This window comes from Filicampus tigris, chromosome 20 (genome assembly GCF_054856515.1).
Source record: "Filicampus tigris isolate MCC_2025a chromosome 20, RoL_Ftig_1.0, whole genome shotgun sequence".
Taxonomy (NCBI): domain Eukaryota; kingdom Metazoa; phylum Chordata; class Actinopteri; order Syngnathiformes; family Syngnathidae; genus Filicampus; species Filicampus tigris.
The window spans coordinates 5,375,458-5,398,098 of NC_141236.1; the positions used below are offsets into that span (position 1 = coordinate 5,375,458).

At 40.9% G+C, this 22,641-nt stretch overlaps 1 protein-coding gene across 1 annotated transcript; it reads left to right on the plus strand.

The window, feature by feature from the left end:
- The first annotated feature begins 749 nt into the window (after window positions 1-749).
- kif26bb (kinesin family member 26Bb) lies at window positions 750-21,894 on the plus strand. Its single transcript, XM_086018267.1, has 15 exons — window positions 750-800; window positions 1,005-1,355; window positions 4,674-5,099; window positions 6,159-6,274; window positions 6,378-6,549; window positions 11,205-11,408; window positions 11,723-11,816; window positions 13,501-13,772; window positions 13,861-14,041; window positions 14,220-14,367; window positions 14,842-15,001; window positions 15,164-18,224; window positions 19,102-19,254; window positions 20,801-20,948; window positions 21,062-21,894. The coding sequence occupies exons 1-15, from the start codon at window positions 750-752 to the stop codon at window positions 21,114-21,116; spliced, it is 5,592 nt and encodes a 1,863-aa protein (XP_085874393.1). The 3' UTR covers window positions 21,117-21,894.
- Window positions 21,895-22,641: the final 747 nt, after the last annotated feature.

Genomic DNA, 22,641 nt, shown 5'->3' on the forward strand with positions numbered 1-22,641 from the left:
GTCAGTGTTTCATGAAATAAAATGCACACAATATCAAGAAAACTGCAAATTGTGATTAATGGCTCATTCATACAGATGATATCTAAAACTCACAATGACACAAAAAATCTCTTAATTCTTCACAATTCTAAATATTGCTTTTAACCTAGTTTTGCTCCTGCTTGTATTATACATGTTGAGCAAGGTTGTGCACGAATTCCCCCTCGGGGGATCAATAAAGGATTATTTCTTCTTATTGTGACATGTTATGTGTTTTTTAAATTCCATTGTATATCATGTTTTATTTTAAGTTATTGTTTTATTGTATTTTAGTGTCTTTATTATTTCTGAACATCAAATACGCATTGCATTCAACGTTCTCAAACAATTATAATAATACGTAATCAATGACAGCGCCTTTTCAGATGGCAGCCACGCAAATCAATTACTCAAGAATCATGATGCAAATCAGAGTACTGTTGCTTGGATGTCTGAAAACATGGCTCTTTAGCGCCGCCTTGAGGAATTCTTTAATAGTGACGGCGTGGAAATCCACGAGTGTTACGCGGTGCGCTCATTTCATCTACGACACTGTCACCGTCACCCATCCGACTCTGACAGTGTCCTCCACACTTTTACTCCGTCTCATTCTCCGTCAAATTCAACATGGGAGGAGGATTCTCGCTTTTCACGAACCGAGCTGTGGAAAAATCACGCGAAAGTGCATCCAGTCTTTGTTCAGATATCTTTTTAAATATTAACAACTTGACATGTCATCTCTGACAGAAGGGAGAGAAAGATTTACTGCCTCTACGCGCTTGGTAAGTCCTATTTTCTTACGAAACAAATTCTTTTATGCGTTTTCCCCAAAATAATCCTGCGTGGTTTATAGTTTATACACGCGGCTGTAATTTTTTCGCTGTTAGAAAACATTTGGGTGTGGTTGCAGTTGTCAACATCGATTGATATCTAATTTACCGCCGCTAGCCCACATACATCCTTCTCATAATTGTTCTATTTCTCAGGACCTAAAAGTGCAGCATCACTGCGAGTCCTCCCGAGTTTGCGCAAGTATTAAAGGGAACGATTGCGTCTCTCGTCCCGACGAGCGCCCCACTCCAGAGGGTGCGGGGGGATTCAGGAGCGGCACTCATCGGACCATGTACCATCCGAGAGCAGAGGCGGTCCCGTCGTACAGGACTTTACCTGGTTCCGTGGGGGAGCGCATCATGTCATTGAGCGAAACCCTGCGCAGAAATCCCGGTCTCGGGAGGTCTGAGAGGAAAGATGCGTGCTGTGAAAGATGCTCAGCCACCCTTGTTGCGCTCAAGAAACAAGCTCTCAGTCTGTCTGTGCACCATCACTTCTCCTGTAAGGTTAGTATGATTGTCCAGAGATGCATGTCTTCAGTCTGCATTCAGTATGTATGGAATAATAATAGTCAACCCATTTTAGTCTACGCGGATATTGGTAAAAAATAAGACAACAACAACAATAACAACAACAACAACAACATTCATTCAGGCCGGGGCAAGTGAGGCCGAGAAATCAAATCCCGCAGGTGGCGCTGTGGCAATTTTGTAAGTGGACTCCGCATACCCGCGGTTCAGCACTTGCGGACTCACCTTTTCGCAGATTTCCCCCTCCTCAATTATAGAAAATATTTTGGAATATTTTTAATAAAATTGAATCAATCAGTTTCAAGGTAAACAGCATCTACATCCAACCATTAATAAAGACACAGGTCTTTTCAGTTCGTTTTAGTACACACAACATTCCAAACTTGTATGACTGGAAAAATAAGGTAACCACTTTACAATGTTCTATGTGCACCCACTAGTCTAAAAACGGTATTCTGATTGATATTGCGTTTATGAAATATGAATTAAGCAGCAAAATCCACCCATTTTTATACTGGGAAGGGGGCGGGGGGTGGGTGGCCATTTTGCCACTTGCTGTCGACTGACATCACAGTTGCTCAGGGCTCAGGTAACAACCAGTCACGGCTCACCTGTTTTCTGAAGCTGAGCAAATGCAATATTAATTATATTGCGGTGTTTAGATTAGTGGGACCGCATAGATGTAGACCATATTATTGTCGAGAAAAATTTATGACATGACTTCCCCTTTAAAGGACATATTGGTGTAAAAATAAGTTAACTACTCTGTATGCAATATGTTTTGTAACAGATCACACTTTTTCTTTTTGCCATATAATTTAGCTAAAATTACGACCATACGAGTTTACCCTTTCTTAAATTAATGTCTGATGCAAATTGTGTTTAATGGGCTTTTGTTTTTGTTGTTAACAAGTTCCATCTTTGATATATTTGTTTCACCAACTAGAACTAATATTTGTGTTTTCGACCACAGTGTGGAACCAGTTTGACAACAAAAATATGAATAAAAGTCCATGTAAATTGAAATAGCTTTTTTGGACAACCATTTATCAGCAACAGGGGTGGGTCAAGCATTTGCACCCTATAATCCCTGGACCCGTTACAGTGACTTTCAGCCTATTTGACCCTTTTGGGTAATTGTTGCGTATAGCTCATATGTGGAAATGAGACAAAACGAGTGAATGAATCACTGTTCATTATTTTGCTGTGAAAGCAGATGGACAACTACTTGAAGGTGGCAATAAAAATGTGTTAGTGTTCATGTGGCCACAGCGGTAACAGTTTTCTTTCAAAACAAAGGCCCACTTTCCTGCATTCTTAGGTCACACCACCAGCATCTATCATCCATACTTGACAAAGTAGACAAGTGCCATTCCTGTGCAAGCGGCTTCAAACGGGCATTAATATTTAATTCCAACATCTCTGTGTCATGTCCTAAAGTCTCCCTTGGAGGAAAGGCTATTTATTTTTGTCTTCCTCAGTGGGAGGAGCCATGTTTTTAGACAGAGACCACACACTTTAGAGGCACTGGGCTGAAGTCAAGTCACGTGTAATAATCAAATAAACCAGATAGCAGCTTTATTGATTCGAGCACCCGTTTCTCTATAGCATCTGTGAGTTGCATCATCTTTTTAAAGAAATGTAATCTGGCTAAAGTGGGACGTCTTCACAAGGTTTTTGAGAAAGTCATTGCACTCTTTCTCTACACGGCGGCAAGAATTCAATATATGAAGTGCATTGCTGATAGGCCGAAATTTGTAATAAACACTGAGTCTGCATAAAGTGCATTTACTGTTTTATAAAGAATGAAAAATAGCAAAGCGCATTACTGATTAAGATGTCCATTTTTTGTTATTTACCTGCATTTGTAAACAGGAAAATAATTTATAGTGGTTGAATGTTATACTTGGTAAATTTCTGATGCTCAGAGCAACACAATGGCTGGCTCAAATTTGGGTGTAAAAGGTGAATATAGAGTGACTTTCCCAAATCCTTTTCTAATTGATCTAGTGACAAGAAATCAATAAAACCGAAAGAGTCTGCATTAATTTTATGATGTTGAATGGTCTCTTCATGATGGGCAGTTTAATAAATGTTAATTTGCCTAACGTGTAGTCTCCAATGCCCGGCCCCCCCAAAATAAAATAAAATTTAAAAAAGCTATACGCACCATCTGTTGTCCACTGAGGGAATTTGGGTCACTGTCAAAGTGAACTCGCAGGCGCAGGATGGGTTGGACGGATGACAAAGGGCAGGATGGAAGATAAGTGGCTGTAAGCGTTTCTGTTTTTTTTTTATGTGCGGTCAAAGGCAGAGCAAACGACACCAGTGCATTTGACACATTGGATTGATTGAAATAGACACAATAGACGGTCAGGGTTCAGCCCGAGAACTCATTTATTTATTTTTTTACTTATATGACGTGATTGCAGAACCATGACAAGGTCTTCTGAACTGAATTGCATCATTAGCTCCATTTTGAAAAACATGTACATGTATAAACACTAATTGCCGTGAAATTGGGATGTTGTGTAAAATACAATGATCTGCAAATCCTTTTCTAGCTGTATTGAATTTAAGATACCACAAAGACAAAATATTTCATGTTCAAACTGATCAACTTTAGTCCCCCCCACCCCTCCTTTTTTAAAATTTGATTGAAATTTGACTGAGACATGATTGTTCCTGAAAACTCTCCTAATTTAGAGACGTGAATATTTTTCAAAATGTAAAAAAAAAAACAGGAAAATACTATTCATTATATCGCAAATACAACTTACTGAGAGACTTTAGCCGCTTTTTTTTACTCTTTAAAAATTAAAACTTTACTTTTACTTGAACTTAGAATTTGCCCAGCGTCTCATAGTTGAATTTACCTGCATTCTCTGTCTGATGATGTGTAAAATTGGCTGAAATATGTATTATCTTCAGTACAGATAACAAATCAAGGAAGGTGTGAGGAATCTCCGGCTGGCAATGCAATTATGATGTGTGTGACAATGCTGATGTATATGAATGAATAGTCGTAAATATGCTTTTATTAACAGACAAAGACAAAGAATCCAAAGAAGACAATATGCTAAATGCACAAGTGTCTGTGGTACAACACCAGGTCTTGCTAATTTTGGTATGCAACAAAACAGGACACATGCGTGAAAAGTAACATTAGCACTGACACGAGTAACGCGAGAGATGTCCTGGCTTGTCCACCGATATTATAAACCGCTAAAGTATGGCACGTTTTTGCTAAGCTAAGACCATGAAGGAATAACGGTCCCTTGTCAAATTCCATAGGACACAAGCGACCTGTGTGCATTTCTCCAAGACAACCTACGCGTCCACAGCCGCTCCACCACAGAGTCCAGGGACAGAGGCAGGGAGCTGGGCGAATGCGCCACCTGTGGCACAAAGCTGAACCAGCTCAAACGCGAGGCAGTGCACTTGGCTCTAAACAGGGGGCATCAGTTATCCAGCGCCAGGAATGCAACGCTGCTGGGGCAAAGTAACACAAAACTCGGGGACAGATCTGCCTCACAACCACATAGCCTCAACCATTGCCCTCAAAGCCCCAGGACACCTCGGAGCCCCAGGACACCTCAGAGAACCCCGCAGACCCTCCGGCGGAGGGTAGCCAAGCCCCCCAACCAGGATATGGAACGCTCGTTTGAGGAACAGCGCCGTATGTCTCCTGATGGTGTTACTTTTTATCCCCACAATCAGGTATCCCTAAAAGCTTTTCCTTAACACTAAATCAGACATCAGCCCCTCATGTGAACCCGCTTTTAATGAGCTTCAGGGATAATGTACATCTTTATGAGTGAACATCAGCAAAGGGATGATTTATTGGTGCTACTCACATCCTATAGAGACGGCATGGCATCAGACGATGTCATAAGTACTTCTGCTAATGGAATGGAATTGGGTCATGATTTAACTTTGTCATAAAATGCAGACAGTCAAAAAGCTCTTGTGATCAATAGTAGAGGTGGTCCTATTTAAAAGAGCCAACAGTGAGATACAAATATGCATTAGCTTGATAGAAGTCACTCATAATTTAAGATCATGATCGTCCCATAAAAACAAAAACACATATTTTATTGCAATCAGCACACTTCTCTTAACTGACACTGTCTAATTGAATTGCGCAACAGCAATACACCAGCAATATCGCTGTGCACATTTCCTGAAAAAAAAATGCATGAAAATACAGACTGGTCTGTTGAGTAGGAGGAACAGATCAATAGAATATATTATGAAGCAGATTTGATGGAATGATGTGAAAGGAGAGGAGTTGCCGAGTGTAGGGATTGGATGGCAGCAAGAAAATAGGAATGCAGAGAAAGTGGGAGTGTGGAGAGGAAATAAGAATGGAAAATATAGGAAGCAAGAGACCATATGAGAGCTAATGCAAAAAGAAGAGAAAGTAATGGTTGGACATGCGGAGGAGATTTACAATTACCAGCCGCAACATTAGGAACACCTGCACAATGTAATGTATTCCAAAAAAAAATAGATCTTACATAGACAGTAATGCTTAGGCTTCTTATACTCTATGTTCAATTTACTGCATTATTTTATCTTCTGAGTCACACTTTAACTCAGACAGCGCACATTTAGATCCGCAACCTCGCACTCCGTGGCCGTCATGTGACTAATGGAGGACGTTTAACCCAGCGTGCCCCACTTAGACTAACACGTCATGATAATAGCGCCATTAGGAGTGGGTGCTCGAGTGCAATTACATGTTTGGATTTTAACATACAGCTCTCTCTGTGACAGGCTTCAGACAACGCTGTGTTAAGATGTACTGATATTGTACACACTAGCTCCAAGATCCCTCACCTCTCCAGGGTGGTGAACATCGCAAATACTGCTGCCATGTCCTTCTTAGCCAGGTAAATATCTTTGGAATAATAATGAAAAAGTATGGCTATTTGTATTGAAAATAGCCATTGTGCTACAGAGTGTTGGCACTGACACTTCTCAATTTCCCTACAGGGCAGCAGAGAAGCTCAACCTGACGTCAAGGAGAAAAGGCCAGGCTTCCGACGCAGCTCCTGCTCATCTCTCCAACAGCTATCGGGATCTGATCCAGAAAAATCCTCCTCCTGTCCCCTCCTGCCTGCTCCAAGCTGCTATCAGAACCAAAGACTCGCCCAATGTTGGCAAGGTAATTTACGTCCTTATTTACTGAAGGTTACTCAGTAACAATCACATCAGGACCTCAGATTTAGAGCTATCGGCGTAACGATCGCAGAGACTGCCTTGTTGCATAGTTTCTGCCCAAAAGATCGGCATCCGGTAGGATCCAGTCAATCAGCGTCAGTTGGACCCACCCAGTGAGTGCCCAATCAGTGTTGCTGGCCAAAACAACCTCTATTTTTGGTTCTTGTTCTTGGCAACAAAGGCACATGGAATAAAAATCAGTATCATGCTCATAAGAGCATGTCTTGGCGTTACCGTGTGTCCTTCTTGGTTCAACTCTATCATGCACTCTGTATAGATTTTTTTTTTTTTTTTCAAATTTCAGATGATTTCTTCCAAAGATGATTGGGACATATTATATGAGCCAATGGCTAGCTTGTTGTGTGTAGCAGTTGATCCTCACTTTTGAGAGTATTTCATATTAGCGCGAACTATGGGACTGGAGGCTAACTGTTGCTCTTACCATGTCACGATTTCTCAATCAAATAAGTGAGCCGCATATATTTAGATATGTTCATCTTTGTGTCATGTTAGTTCAAGATGGCTTAATCGTTAGATAAAGAGAAATTTGAGCAAATTAGATAAAGATTTGGTAAATATTTTAATGTACAATTAAATCTACATTGTCTGCAATAGGCAAATAGAGTAAATGTTAGATACGGACCAGTGGAAAAGGGATTATCTTATAAATGGCACAAATGCGAAAAATGAGGGACCAAATTGTCTCACCAATATTGAGTAAGTTTCACTGATGGTGTTGTGGTTCATTCACCTGTCTTCCATGTGGGCAGCGTGGGTTCATTTCCCACATTGAGTGACTCAGTGACAGCGTGAATGGTTGTCTGTCAGTTTAGGGTGTAGTCTGCTTTATTACCATAGTCAACTGGGATAGGCTCCATTCTACTGCAACATCAAACAGATTAAAATGGAGGCATTTCCAGATATGGTATCAGACCCATAACAGAGGCTGAGTGAAATGGTAAATTCTGTATGGCTGTGACAGGGGTGGAATGTTCTACACTTGATGCCGGATTCCCCCACCTTGTTGGGTTGAAAACAATGTTGCTTGACAAGCATTTTATGTCACATCAAATGTTGCCGCTGAAGTTGTCGCACATCTAATTAAATGATTCTACACACACTAATGCAAGTAAAATCCCAGCAGTTTAAAGTGGAAGTCAACGCAAACGTTTTTTTTTTTTCAAGAATATGTTCTATGCAAGCTCACTAGTTGAAACAGGGCATTCTGATAAATATTGCGTTTGTGGAATAAGTGTTAATCAAAATGCAGCAAAATGCATTTTGTCTTCTCTCGACTGAAAATGACATCACAACTGCTCACAATGACCAATCACGGTTCAGATTCAGAAAACAGGTCAGCCGTGATTGGTCGTTGTGAGCAGTTGTGATGTCATTTTCAGTCGACAGAAGACAAAATGGCCGCCCCCGGAGATGGCTAAAAATGAGTACATTTTGCTGCTTAACTTATATTCCACAAACGCAAAATTAATCAGAATGCCGTGTTTCAACTAGTGGGCCTGCTGGGAACATATTCTTGAAAAAAAATATGTTTGGGTCCACATTAATGTTGTATCTTTTGTTACAGAGCTGATGAATCCGTTTTTGGAGGATTTATGTTTTGTTTTAATACACTTAAAAGTTCACACACATTATGTATTGATATGCCATTAACCCTTTCATGCATAGTGGTCACTACAGTGGACAGCTATTTAAAAGTTGCTTTCGCCTATATTCATTAATCTGAATTAAAAAAAATATTTTTAACCCTTTCATGCATTAATTATGATTTAATGTTATTATTTAAAAGATAAACATATTTTTTTAGATTAATTCATACAGGCGAAAGCAACATCTAAATAGCTGTCCACTGTAGTGACCACTTTGCATGAAAGGGTTAAGAACACAACTGATTTTGATGTATTCCTTTTCACATTGGAGTTGGATGTGTGCGTATCATAATTGTTGGCTGCGGATATAGTGGTTTCAATGCACAATATAATGTGTGGAGACAAATCGCAATATTGGTGCACCGGTGGTGTATTTTTACAAGCGCCATTCCAAACCACAAACGCCATCATATGTGCATTATTACCAGCCATATTGAATTGAAAAGACATCACGGTCAATTTGGAGGGGATCGTGTATCACTACCCCCCCCCTTGTTCATGATGCAAACTTAGGTGGCGCTAATGCCTCCATCTTATTCTTTCCTTCCCCATCCTTCATGACCATTGGGAAAAGTGGGCTAGATCAATAACAACGGCCTCCTCGTCCTTGTCTCGTAGACAGGCTCTTGGGCTGAGTCTAGAATTACAGATACGGGCTCAGATAGAGCCCGCCGCAGCTGCCCGAGCACTCAGCTCCGTTGGGCTTCTGCGTGCTAGATTTGATGCGTGCGAGAGAGAAGAAAAACATTTCTCAGTTGTTAAAATGTCTCTTGAATAATTGAACTCTACATAAATTTGGTTTGACACAGGTTCAATACGGTTCGGTGGACACTTACTGCATACATTATCAAAATTATGAAGAGGAGAGAGGATAAAGAAATATCATGCGGCAGCATGGATTTCAAATAGTCAATGATTGATGATGTCATCGGGGCGTTATGCCGACTGCTGCACTCGACTGAATGTCCTACATCCGTTTAACATCACTTTACTTTCATTCTCCGCATTGTCCTTTCTGAGCTACGCATTCTATTGCCCTACTCCCCGAATGGTCCCGTGAGCTATGTTAAGTGGCTGTCACTCAGGATCGAAGCAGATTTAAGACCTCCGAGCGCCTTCCCGTAGACCACTGCATTAAGTAATTAATGTCATGACATGTAGAAAAACAGTGGGCGGTTTGCATCGCCATGTACGGCTGTGATTGAATGCATAGATCCTCTCTATGTGTGCTAACAAAATCAGTTTTGCAGCCTGAAAGGCTTGTTTGTGGATGCACGATGTGCGTCTGAAGTCTGCAGTTGCTCTGAATCAATAGAAAAGACTCTTTGACATGTCAATAGCAGTATAGTACTTTTTTAAACGTTGTGTTTTCCTATTGATTCTTTTTATATTTAAGCCACTTAATGGTCAAAATTAGAGCATTCTAAAACTATTCTACAGCGTCTGCCATACAGTGAACCCCAGTCATCACAGGCAATATATTCTACCTGTTTATTTATCACTCTCAGTCGAAATTTACCTTAAAACTGACACGTGGATTAAAAAAAAGAAAAGATTTTGCAATGTACATTAAAACACCAAAATATTCAACCAAACCATATTGTAATTTTGTCAAACAAAAGTCAGCTATCTTAATTGTTACATAATTTGAAACGTCATAGACGGGCTAATAATTAGTAATTCTAAACTTTCAAACAAATGCTACTTCAAAAACCACAGAGAAGCAACACATTCTACACAAAGAGTGCATAAAACAATTCTTGTAGGCGTTTTTTTCTCTCTGCTCTGTGGGAACGTTGACTATTACAGGAGTTTAGTTGGGGACCTTCTCTGCCTCTTTCCCTGGCTCTTATTACGCTGCATCTCTGCCAGTAGACATCAATGCTGCCTGGCATGTTGCGTCACAATAGCACCACAGTGGAGACACACAACACTAAATTAGGATTTTCCTTACCTGTCTACTGTAAAAACACAAATGGTTAAAAATATGTGCTATAGTGGGGAAACACCATATATGAATATAACTATCTTTATCTCGTTATAGTCAAAGACGATGTGTTTTTTAGTTTAATGTAAGTATATCTAATTAAAACTCAGTCATCTGAAAGTCCTTGCAGCAAATCTGAAGATTTGGCAGCATAGATGCACTATAGAAGTATTTCATGGTCTTCTAAAGCCATGCATTTTTAATGCTTGTAAATTTAATATGAAGATATTTTAGAAGCACATTGTGTGACAGCAACGGCAGCGGGTTTTTGTTTTGAAATGCTGTCATATCATTTTCAGATGAAGGGGTCTAAGGCTCACACTATAAGTTGCAGATGACAAATGCTAATATTGAACACTCAATCAAAACGAGGCTCCAAGCTGTTTAAAGCCACATCCAGCTGAAGTGCAGTGTCAAAGTAAACATCAAATAAAGAGAATTATGAAGAATGACTAATATTACTGTTCCTATATTATATTATCTCCTTACATCTGTATTATACTACCTCCAGGTGGCCAAAGCATGTACACCAGAAGGAGCAGTACAATGTCCATTAAATTGAATCATAGATGATTTGAGGTATGAGTGTTTTGACGTACTAGCTTGGTCGCGGAATGAATTCAAATAGTATCACAAGACACCACATATTTGTCTAACAGCTTTTTTGAGCACCCACACACATTGTAGCTGCGTATATTTGCATACGATATCACAGTGCATCACAGCAATCAAGCAAATGCAAGATTGTCATCAGAGGTCAAACTTAGAATGGTGATAATGCAGCAACGTTGCTATCATAAAACAATCGGCAAATTTTAAAAAGTAATAAATAGCTAGTAATAATTGTAAAAGTGATGAGAAGTGAAGGGATTCAAGGAATTCCTGTTATATTTCTTATTATAACCCAAACATACTTTTTGTTTGTTTGTGTCTTTTTGTTTACAGGTCAAAGTTGTGTTGCGAATGAACCCGACGATGAACGATAGCCAACCACCAGTTCTCCACATCGACTCGACCAAGAAAAGAGCCATTTTATTAGAACCTGTGTGCCAAAGTCCACCGTGCGCTAAAAAAACCTCCAGCAGGGATGGCAAAGATCTTCTGAAGGTTTTCCATTATGATGCTGTCTACCCTCAAGACTCCAGTCAGGTTTGATGCTTCTTCCTCATCAGCATGTTCCACTTCAATTGGAATTTTGATTATTCCAGCCAAAACAGATTAATACTGATTTAACTTTACGGAAGTCTTGCTTTTCTCTGCATGCGGCTAATGGTTTTCTCTCTGTCTCATGACTTGGAAAATGATAGCGTCATTCGATTACTTTCAAGGTTGCCTGAGCTCTGCTTACAATATTTAAGCCCAAGGGAATTCACAGAGCAGACAAGCATCCCTTTCATTGAATGTACTATTCCCCCACAGAAATGAGTCATAAAATGCTTTCTGTCTTCTGTCCTCCTGACCAGAATGAGGTGTGTGCAGGCGTTTTGACCGATGTCATCCGCTGCGTGCTGAGCGGCAGCGACGGATGTGTGCTGGGATTGGGGTGCGCCGATGTGGGTGAGTAATCGCTCGCTGCGTGAGGCCATGGGGTTCACATTTTAAAATGAGAGTGGGATGCTTTTATCTACGCTCAAGGGCCATTCATCCATCCCCCTACTCTTGCACCTTAGTCGGAACCACTCCTGTTGTCATCCATCCTTCCCTTATCAATTCAACCCCCTCTCCATTTTAGTCTGCGTCCTCACAACGCACCTCTAGCCCTCTTTCCTCCAATTTACCTTTTTTTTGGATGTCTTTTTTCACGTTAATGACAGCAAAGTGTTGCCGCTTAAACTCCTCTTCAAAAAAACCTTCAAAAATCCACCAGTCGATCATATGAATGTTTTTTTTTTTTTTAAAGATTCCCATAAATGATAGACACTCAAGCATGCAGCATACACAAACACACCTTTTATTGTATTTTGGGGATGCTCTTGCGCAGAGGGGATTGTAAAGAAAATGGACTGTAAAATGTTGCTATTAAAGATATGGACCCCTGCACTTAGCCTTGCTGAGAGTGTGTGTTAGATACTGTTGAATGCACGCGTCCACACACGCCTGCGCGTGCACACACACGCAGGGTAAGGGCAGGGTCTCCTTGGAGTGGCTTTTTAGCATGAAGCCACTCTCCGTAAATGAATTAGTTGGCCGAAGCAGACTACACATGGCCCGCAGCCGAGGGATATCAATCTCCTCCGCAGAATACTATTTTGTCTGAGTAACAGACAATAGCAGGCAGTTTGGTATCTAATTGGAATAAAGCAATTCTCTTTTCCTCATTAAATTAATGTTTGGATGAGACAAATGGGCGAAACAGGCCTGTAAATTTAACTGAATGGCGGGCAAAAGTGCATGATGAGGTACAGTTGGGCATGCGTCCAGAAAATATGTTTTGTTAAATGTTATGATTTAGGTATAGAGGTAGGTCCATTTGGTCCATAAGTATTTAGAAGTGACATGTAGTAATTGTTAATATGACCATCATTGTTCCCAGTAGGCTCACTAGTTGAAACATGGCATTCTGATTAATATTGCATTTGTGGAATATGAGTTAAGTAGCAAAATCCACCCCTTTTTAGCCATATCAGGGGACTCAGGTAACGACCAATCACGGCTCAGCTTCAGAAAACAGGTCAGCCGTGATTGGTCGGTACCTGAGCCCTGAACGCTTGTGATGTCATTTTCAGTCGACAGAAGTGACAAAATGGCCGCCCCCGGAGGTGGCTAAAAACGGGTGGATTAACTCATATTCTACAAACGCAATATTTATTTAGTGGGCTTGCATAGAAAATATTCTTGAAAAAAAAAATGTTTGGGTTGACTTTCGCTTCAAAGAAGACATATCAAGGAAATTTACTTTTTGAATGGCTGGTATATAAACAGATTTCAGTAGTAGCTGCCCACCCATCAAGTGTGAAATTAAACAACCAAGTGGTATGAGTGAGCCGTTCTGAACCCCACTCCGCTTTTACAGTGCCAGCTTTTCACTTGTAGTATTTCTTTGATTTAAATTGATAGCATTTTTTAAGTCAGTTGCATTGAGATACCGTTAAAACAAGTATTTCTATCACTTATCTCCATTGCCTTCATATGAGTAATGCTGGCCTTAAATTGATGACGTAAGTATGAAAAATGTTATTTTCTAGCATTATGTCTTATGTGTTATAATGCATGCACAATCCCCGTCAACCGTCTGTCACAGGCTCCTGGTCCAGCATGGTAGGGAATGCTGAAAGCAACCACAAGCTTGGGCTGATACCATGTGCCATCTCCTGGCTGTACAGCGCCATTGAGAAGCGGCGGGAAAAGACCTGGACAGATCTTACTGTATCTGTATCTGCCGTGGAACTCTGCTGTGGAGAGGAGGACACGCTGAGAGATCTACTGGGGGAGGTCGTCCCTTCCTTAGGCAGCGTACAGGACAGCCCAAGAGCTCACATTCGGCTCCAAGAGGACCCCATCCATGGCATACAGGTAGAAAGACAAATGTGTCATTTTGGAATTTTTTTTTTTCTTAACATATATAGGTGTGAAAATATAGATTTTCATTGTTACTTTTCAGCTCCGGAACCACAATCGTGTCAAAGCCCCAAGTGCTGAGCGGGCTGCGTCCCTTCTTGATGTAGCCATTGCAGCACGCCGGCACAATGACTTCACCACGTTCTTGTCCCACAGCTCTATAATGTTCTTCACTCTGCATGTCCAACCCCCTCGCACACAAGAAAGCAGCACCATTGGGAAAGGTTGTAATAAAATATTTAACTACCATGGGAGCTTGTACTATGCAAATTAGATGGTTCTGTACTAATTATTTTCCAGCTAACCCCAAACGTGCTGCTTATTTCAGTTTAACATTTAACATAGTGCTCATGGTTTCCATTTTTATGTATAGTTGGTTTTTTTTTGTTTTTTTTGCTTTAGGTTCACGAGGCCAAACCAAATTGACCATGATTGATGTCTGCAGTGGTATGAGGGGCGGGGTTGGATACATCAGAAATAAACCTCCGCATTCGGACCTGGGTCCTGTCGTTTTGTCGCTACTAAGTGGACATAAAACCATCCCCAAAAAGTAAGCAATTTGAACATTTTTGTTACAGTATAACTGTTGCTGATCCTTTGTGTCATTTTATCAACGACCTAGGTGAGGACTGACCAATAGTACAAATGTGTGTAAAAAAAAAAAAAAAAAATCTGAAATTGACCAAATTTGGACATAAGAGGTTTCCACCCAACAGTGACAATCAGATAACGAAATAGTAGTTGAGTTTTAAATAAGTATATTATAAGTATATTAAAATGGCTATTGGTTGTGCCTATTTTGTTGTACACATAATATGAATAGAGTATTCACACCATTCTACCCATCAATTCCTTTGACTTTATTTGTAATGTCTTAAAATTATTCCAATATGTGCTGAAAATGTCTACACTAAAGTGTGTGATACTGTGTATCGTCAATAAGTACGACAAGACCGTATCGATTGAAAATGAATCGCCTAATGTGGCTGAAGTAATATTTTGTTGGATGTCTGTGTCTGTCCAGGGGAAGTAAGTTAACCATGCTTCTTCGGGAGTCCTTGAGTCATGCTAACTGCCACACCACAGTCATTGCTCAGGTTGCTAATTCACTGGCGCAGCTACACGAAACCACCTCCATCATCCAGCTGGCTTCTCGCATCCGCAGGACTCAGAAGAGGACAAAGGTACTACGCGTCATAAATAAAGTCATTTGACTCATTTTTAGGTGCTATACAAGGATCACATATTTGTTTGTACGGTGTCAAAAATGTATACGTTTTCATAGCAGTTTTGTCAATATCATCCAATACAGAAATTAACCTTGCCCATGTACCCTTACTCAACAGCAATCCAGCTCATGCTCACCTAGTGGCAGGAGTTTGACCAGACAAAAAAGAGGCCCTCCATCTTTTTCCCTGCGAGCTTTCCACTCAACAGATGAGGTTGATGTTGATGTGCAACATTTTCAACTCCGCGGGGAGCTCGATGAACACTCCAGTAGTGACCAGTCCTGTGATACAGTCATCCAAATAGACTCGGATGGATTGATCCAGCCCAGAGCTCCCCCGAGATTAGCAAAACCGGAGTTCGTGCCCATTATACCCTCCTTGCATCCAAACAAGGCTGACATGGAAGACCCGGAGTTTACCGCTTTGCTCCAAGAGCTGCTGAAAATTCCCAAACTCCACGGAGAGAACAAGAACGATGACGCTCAAGGGCAGACTGAAATGCTGAAAGCTGAAATGAAGAAGCCAGAGAGGGACTGTCTTAAATGCGACACGTTTGCCGAGCTTCAGGAGCGCTTGGGCTGCATCGACGGAGAGGAAACAATAGATTTGCTGAAGTCCTCCTCAAAAGGACCTCCTATTAACGATGTCACGCAAAAGCCACATCCTCAGAAAGAGACAGGGAAACAGGCTACTGCAGAAACTTTGGAGGCGCCGCAGATGTTGAAGCAGGGGCTCGGCTGCAGTCAGACGTTGGGTCGAGAAAAACAAACAGATGGTGCCTTTCATGGGGACAATTTCCAGAGAGAGGACTCTGGTCTTTATGACTGCGAGGAGTGCAGTGCAACCAGTTCCAGCGAGGAGCCGCTGAATCAAAGTCTCACTCGGAACGTGACTTGTCGCTATCAGTTACCAAAAACTGGACCGATTCAGTCTGCAGAAACACTATCGTCTCAATTTGTACATGCCAAAGCTCAGGGCATGGCTACCAACACTTCCCTTCAGCCAACAGGGAGACAAGAAACTCATGAAGCCGCTGACTGGTTCAAAGCAGACAAAAGGACTTCACCCGTTGGAAAGAGTTTACCTGCATCTCCCCCTTCTCCTCCCTGCACCTCTTCAAAACCTTTACCGAGCAGTTCTGTACGTGAGGAAATCGTGACTAATGAGCCCAAAAAGGACGCTAAGGAAATGACAGCAACTATCACTGTAACTGTTCAACAACCGCTTGATTTGAAAGGTCAGGATGAACTCGTCTTCTCGATGGTGGAGGAGGTGACCATTAGCGGCACACTCGATAGTGGAAGGGCAGGAGGGAACATCATTTGTATCAAAGATGCTGCCCAGTCAACGCCACACATGCAAAGCTCTGCGGGCTCGCAACCCATCCAAATTATAAGCAATATAACTGAGGATTCTGCTGCAGCGAGTCAGACAAATGCCGCACAGAAGAGCACTTTTGTTCATCCAGGATGCTTGGCGACTGAAAAAGTACAGTATCCTTCAAGAAGAGAAAGATCCCTCCCTTCATTTATCAATCCCATGCTGCTAAATGCGGATGAACAGTCAGATTCGGATGATGCGAAAGAAAGAAGACAAAGAACTGGGACGACAATAAAATGCCCGGAATCTGCTTCAGAGACTCACATAATAATGTCAGAAAAGATTTGTAACCCAAGCTGCAGTCAGATTTCCTGTGACACAATGCTTTTGGAAAATGGATCTTTTCGTAACGACACTGAGGAAAACAAAATGTGTGGTGGGAGGATCAGAAATACAGACGGGAACTACCATGGAGACTGGGAGCATGTTTACTCCATGCACCCTCCAAAGGCCTTCCCGGGGGACGAATCGGCTCGCAGACGCGTTGGGAACAGTAGGGTCACAGGTGTTTCTTTGGGTTGCCTGGAAACAAGCGGCGAGTCGTTTACTACAGGTAGTCTGCCTCGAAGTTGGCTCAACGCCAACCACCAAGAAAGCCACCATCACATGGCAGACGGTTGTAGAGACCCAAGAGGGTTGACATCATCCACTCCGAGCAGCCCCGGGGTAACCCTAGAGAGGAGGCGAGGCAAGCGGTCTTCCCCGGTGAACCACAACCTCTACAATGCCTCTTCGCTGAAATATGAAACAGACTACAAGCAGGAGGCTAGGAGACCTCTCAGAAGGGGTGTTGGATCATTGTTTGAGACCTCAAAGGTAGGCCTGAAACATGATCATATGCATGGGAGGATGATGTCACCCTTGGAGGAGAGTGGCAGACTTTTTAGTGCCAAAATGGATCAGTTGACGAGCAAATCCCTTGGGAGAAACACACGTGACTCTCCATCTTTTGACAGGGGAAGTAGCAGCACCTCTCCCAGCTATAAGGGGATCTCCAAGAAAAGTTCTGACGGGTCGGGCAAAGGCGCTCACAAAGGAAAGAGTGTTGGGGATGGTACAATACCGAGAGCAAGCAGAAGCTCCAGAAAGACTCGTCAGACTAGCCACAGTCATAATTCCATCCCTTCTGAAACTCTAATTCAATCCAGGGCGACACATTCAAAGCTGTCTGCTGTAGGGAAACTTAAAATGGCTTGTCCCAAAGTGCGTCGCCTGTCTGCCCCCAGCATCAAGAACCTCAGTCTCCCTCGTAAAGGTCTGCAGCAATCCATCAACCGCAGCGCCAGTCTTTCCCCGGACAGCAAAACTGTTAGCTTTGAGAGGACTTCCTCCTTTCTTTCCTCTTCCCCTCCACCCTCCTTTAACTCCATCAGCCGGACCCCCAGTCAAAGCTCCACATGCTCATCCACAAAATCTGCCATTCAGGGATTCACCAACGGCCGCATTTCAGACTTCCTTAAGGAAAGGCCCACCAGCCCCACTTCATCATTGGACCCAATGGGCTCCTTTCCTTCTCCGTACAGCCAAGTCACCTCTCCCCGGACACCCCCTCACATGAGTGGACATGCAAGCGACACCACAAGTGTGCTCAGTGGGGATTTGCCGCCGGCCATGGGTAAAACCTCGCTGTATTTCTCAAACAGGAACAGTACAATGAGCAGTGGCTATGATAGCTTGGTGAGGGACAGTGAAGCCACAGCCAGCAGCACATCTACCAGAGATTCTGTCAGCGACAGGAGCGGCTCCCTCCTCCGAGAGGCTTACAGTAGCAGATCATCTCGGCAGAGAGGCAACTCAGGTACAAAACAATGGGAACAATTCATGCGGTCAAAGTGCAAGATGCACTTTTATGCTTCCTTGTGGAGTAATGAATAAAAACTTCACTGTATTGGGACACCCGGCAAGGGGCGGTGGCGGGGAGAAGCACGGGGGGGATAAAACTACCACTGGAATACAAATAGAACCCTTCATTCATTTAAAAAAAAAAAACAACCTATAATTTATTAAAACATTGCGATTCATTTCGAGAACAAATTTTATGAGGAAATAAGAATGAGCCATCTGTTTTTCTTATATATAAATAAATTTGTATTGTATTATTGTATTGAGACCTTATTCTCACATTCTGTTAATAAAGAGACACATTTAAAGCATTTTTTTTCTTTTTTCAAATTACAGGATATTTATTTTATTTTTGAATGAATGCCAAATAGGTCATTATAATTGTAAAAAAAAGATTTAAATAAACAGCTGATTCTTCTGCTACTATTTAATGCTCTATTGCCTATTGTTGCATTTAAGACACACATTTTGACAAATGGAGCTCCTAACTACAGAATTAACGGTGGTCGAATATTGATAAATATAATAGTTTCTTAGAAAGGAACTTAAAAGACTGTAGACATTTTTTATTAATTAATATAAAAATGTTTCCACCCTACCATGTGGTGACGTGAATTTGAGATGACATGTCTGCGGAATACAGTCATGCACACTTAGTGGCAAGGAAAGCCTTACAGTGCCAGAAGTCACATAATTAATATATGAACCGAATGGCTCACTCAGTAACGGAAATTAAAACGCAAAATCAGGTTGGGAACAGGTTTCCAAAATGGGTAGAAAAGAATGAAATCAGTTTAGCATATTTCTCATACTGGATTAATTTCTGTTTGTAGGCACTCACCCCCGTCATCTTTCCAATGACACACCCCTCGCCACAAGACAATCACCGAACAGTCTGCAATCTCGCTGGGCGGATCATGGAATCCCAGAGAACTACGACATCAAAGTATACGAGATTGACAATGTGCAACGGATGCAGAAAAAAGGTGCTGGATTAGTTACTATACACAATAAAATTCAAAACAAAATATTCTGAATGTAATGATTTTATGCCGTACATTTAATCAATCTGTGATCACTTTTGTTTTTGCTTGAAAAATTGCTATACTGTTAAATATCTGAACATTTCCTATCGATCTTTTGGCGGTATTAACACTTGACTGTATATTAACACATACAAATACACAATCGCAGCAAGGATCAAATTGGAAAGCTTGTAATTTGTAACCCGGTAAACGTCTGACTTTTAAAGCATCAAGTGCTTTTAAATTGCAACCAATATATTACATTGAACAAGTGCTGCAACAAAAGTTGACCATTGACAAGTTAAGGCATTTTTATACAATGGTATCAAAGATAAGATCAGATAAGACCATCTTTATTAGTCCCACAATAGGGAAATTTGCAACACACGTAGACCAATTGTATTTATGTGGATCATGCTATTATTGCATCAAATATTTTAAAAAATATAAGTAAACAAAATAATTCTGAAAAACAAGATAAATGACATAATCATAGACAAAGACCGACATAGATGGTGCATGTAAAAATACATTCAATAAATATTTTATAATTTTATTTCCAAGAGAAGTATGCCCATTAACTGTAATGTAAATGTTGCATGCACCCCCACCCACTCTACTTTGTAGCTTATATCTATCTGACTGTTATTTTGGACACTAAAACAAACAAAACATTCATGTTACAAAACACACACACACATCCTGGGAAACTATTTGGAAAGAAGCACTGAATATGTGGTACAGTATTATAAACAGTGCTTGACAGATCATTTCAATATCACAGAATCCCATGTGCACTTCCCTGAAAAAACTCCAACTGTCCTTGCATAAGTAAATATTAAATAAAAGATGGCCACCTTGCTTTGAGAATTGAAACGTGCTCCGAAGCACAATCTGCTGCATATGGTGACGTTATGTCCCCATGACGAGCCGTCTGGCCCCCATGAGACCGCTCCCTGCCTCCATCACACTCAAAACGTTGCTTCTTGATGCAATTTTAATGACCACATTGGGGGGGGGGGGAGGTCTACGGGGGGAATTGGGTCAATGTGCAGCAAAGAACAAAGAATTGAACTTGCTTGTGTTGTGGGCACAGGGCTGAAATATAATCTTATACAGGATTTTGAATTTCCTTAAAAATAAGACCCATGTTGTACATAATCATAATAAGCACAATTTGGTTAATTTTTTTGACTGGCTTATAGACACTGGAGACCTTGTTTTAGTTCCCAGCGGGCCATGTCTGCTGTCTTTATTGGACAGAGAGTGTAGGGGGTTGCTGTTCTTAAGTGTAAAGTGTAAAGTGTGTGTGTCAGAGTGGGTCAGACTTCCTGACCTACTTATACACGGACACAGTTCTTAATGGTCTAGGGGCCAATATTAGAGTCAGGAAGGTGAGATTAATAATTGTTTTCATAAATCTACCAGTAAAGTGACCATTATCGAGATAGAAATGACGCTGTGTTAGAAGAGATCATGTGCAATACGAAAATCTTTGCATTTTCAGCGACTCACATGCTTCAGCGGCAAGCAGCAGTATTTGGAGCTCGTACAGACGATCATAGACGTCAGAGTCCAAGCCCGCAAATCGAGCAGAGATCTGGACCAGGTCGGATGGGATCTCGTGCAGGAGCACACCATTCAGAACCAAGACTGTGAGTGAAAATTTACTCAAGAAAGTCACAATGTATTTGTCATTTTAAAGTTATTAATAGTGTAGCTCTTTCCATCATCTTGGTATCATACCTTCTCTTGTACTGTTCTGCAGACGACCTTTGGCAGAGTTTCGCGGTGGACTCTCTGGAGCTCCTGGAGGACCTTGAGGAGATGACTGGAGGGCTGGTGAAAGGGGAGAAGATGGTGGCTTTTTTGGATGGCCCTTCACAGCCTACAAGGAATTGCAGTTTATTAACAGCTAGAGAGCTGCCTGCATTACACACGGTAGATTATTCAGGTACAAGCCACTGTATGTTATACACAGTTTTTGTGGATGATCACTTATTGATTAAATACATGTCATCTTAATATTTGTTTTAGTGTAGTCAGATACTATAATATTGTATTTTCCTGTAAATGGAAATCAAAATGATGGAACTTTTATGCAATGACAATGGAGGATTTTTTTTTTGTCCTTTCAGCACTTATTCAAGTTTTATTTCTTGGCCAGAGATACTGTATATAGGTGTATATATGGTTTATCGTGTACTGTATATTTGAAAGTTGTTGGTCCAGTTGGTCATTTCAGCCTCTAATTTAAGCACATTTGTGCGTGTTTTTTTTAAAAATGATATCACATTTGCTCTTCATCACTGAATGTACATTTTTGTTTCTTTCTGCCTGTCTGCCAGTTTGCCTTATTTAGAGAGACAAAACCACTGAAACACATGACTTCGACACTCACTGTAGCTGAAATTAATTTCTGCCCTAGTCTGAAAAAATGTGTTAGCTTTTTAAAAAATGTCATTGAGTCAACGACAGGTTTGGCCCTTTTCTGTTACTTTCCTATTGACTGTTTTAAGGAAAATCCTTAATCACTTGTACTGTATGTACATTTTGGTACTGAACAACATTGAAATAAAATTGTTGATGTTTTCAATCTAATGTAGAAAAGTGCTTATAAAAATTTAAGAGGTCGTCCGTACACCGAGGAAGTAGTGCTGCTTGAGAAGAATCAATAATATTGAATAATAATATTACTGTATATGCAATATTATAGTAATGAATTCTAGGCGCAAGCAACGATAAACAGGTTTTAGCCCCTTTTTTCCTTGGTGAATAATCACCCTGATCATCAACGTTTGATGCCGTGCTCTACCCACATTAGATGAAGGTAAAAAGGCTTCACACAGTAGGGCGGTCCATCTTTTTCAGATATCTGCTTCTGACCAATGATGGGGCACACGTAGATAAATTCCCTAGAAGTTGCAAAAAATATATAAACTTCCCAACTTGCTATTGAACTGAATGTGCAGTATGTATCTGTGTGAAATATTGAAGCGTGTGTGTCTGTCTGTGTGTTAGATTATAATATGTGACATAATATCAGTGATATAATTTCATTAACATATATTATATTTACAAGGATTTGTCAAAAACAACCCCCCCCCCAAAAGCAATGGGTATCAACAACCAGTACAACACACCCAGAAACATGGCCCATAACCACTAAAATGTAAATATCTTAACATACCTTGGGAGCATCATTTATGTAAATCGGAAAGGCAAGGACAACATTCAACATGCTTAACAATAACTTGAAGACGAAAAAGCTGTCAGACATAACATAACATAACATAACATAACATAACATAACATAAGATGCAACATTAGTTGCAGATCTTCATGAAT

What these genes read in the sequence shown, in the direction of transcription:
- kif26bb (XM_086018267.1), top strand. Translation starts at nt 750, where the DNA reads ATGTCATCTCTGACAGAAGGGAGAGAAAGATTTACTGCCTCTACGCGC. An exon ending in ACCCTCAAGACTCCAGTCAG is followed by an intron (nt 11,409 to 11,722) that starts GTTTGATGCTTC and finishes CCTCCTGACCAG; the next exon opens with AATGAGGTGTGTGCAGGCGT. An exon ending in GCAACGGATGCAGAAAAAAG is followed by an intron (nt 19,255 to 20,800) that starts GTGCTGGATTAG and finishes TTGCATTTTCAG; the next exon opens with CGACTCACATGCTTCAGCGG.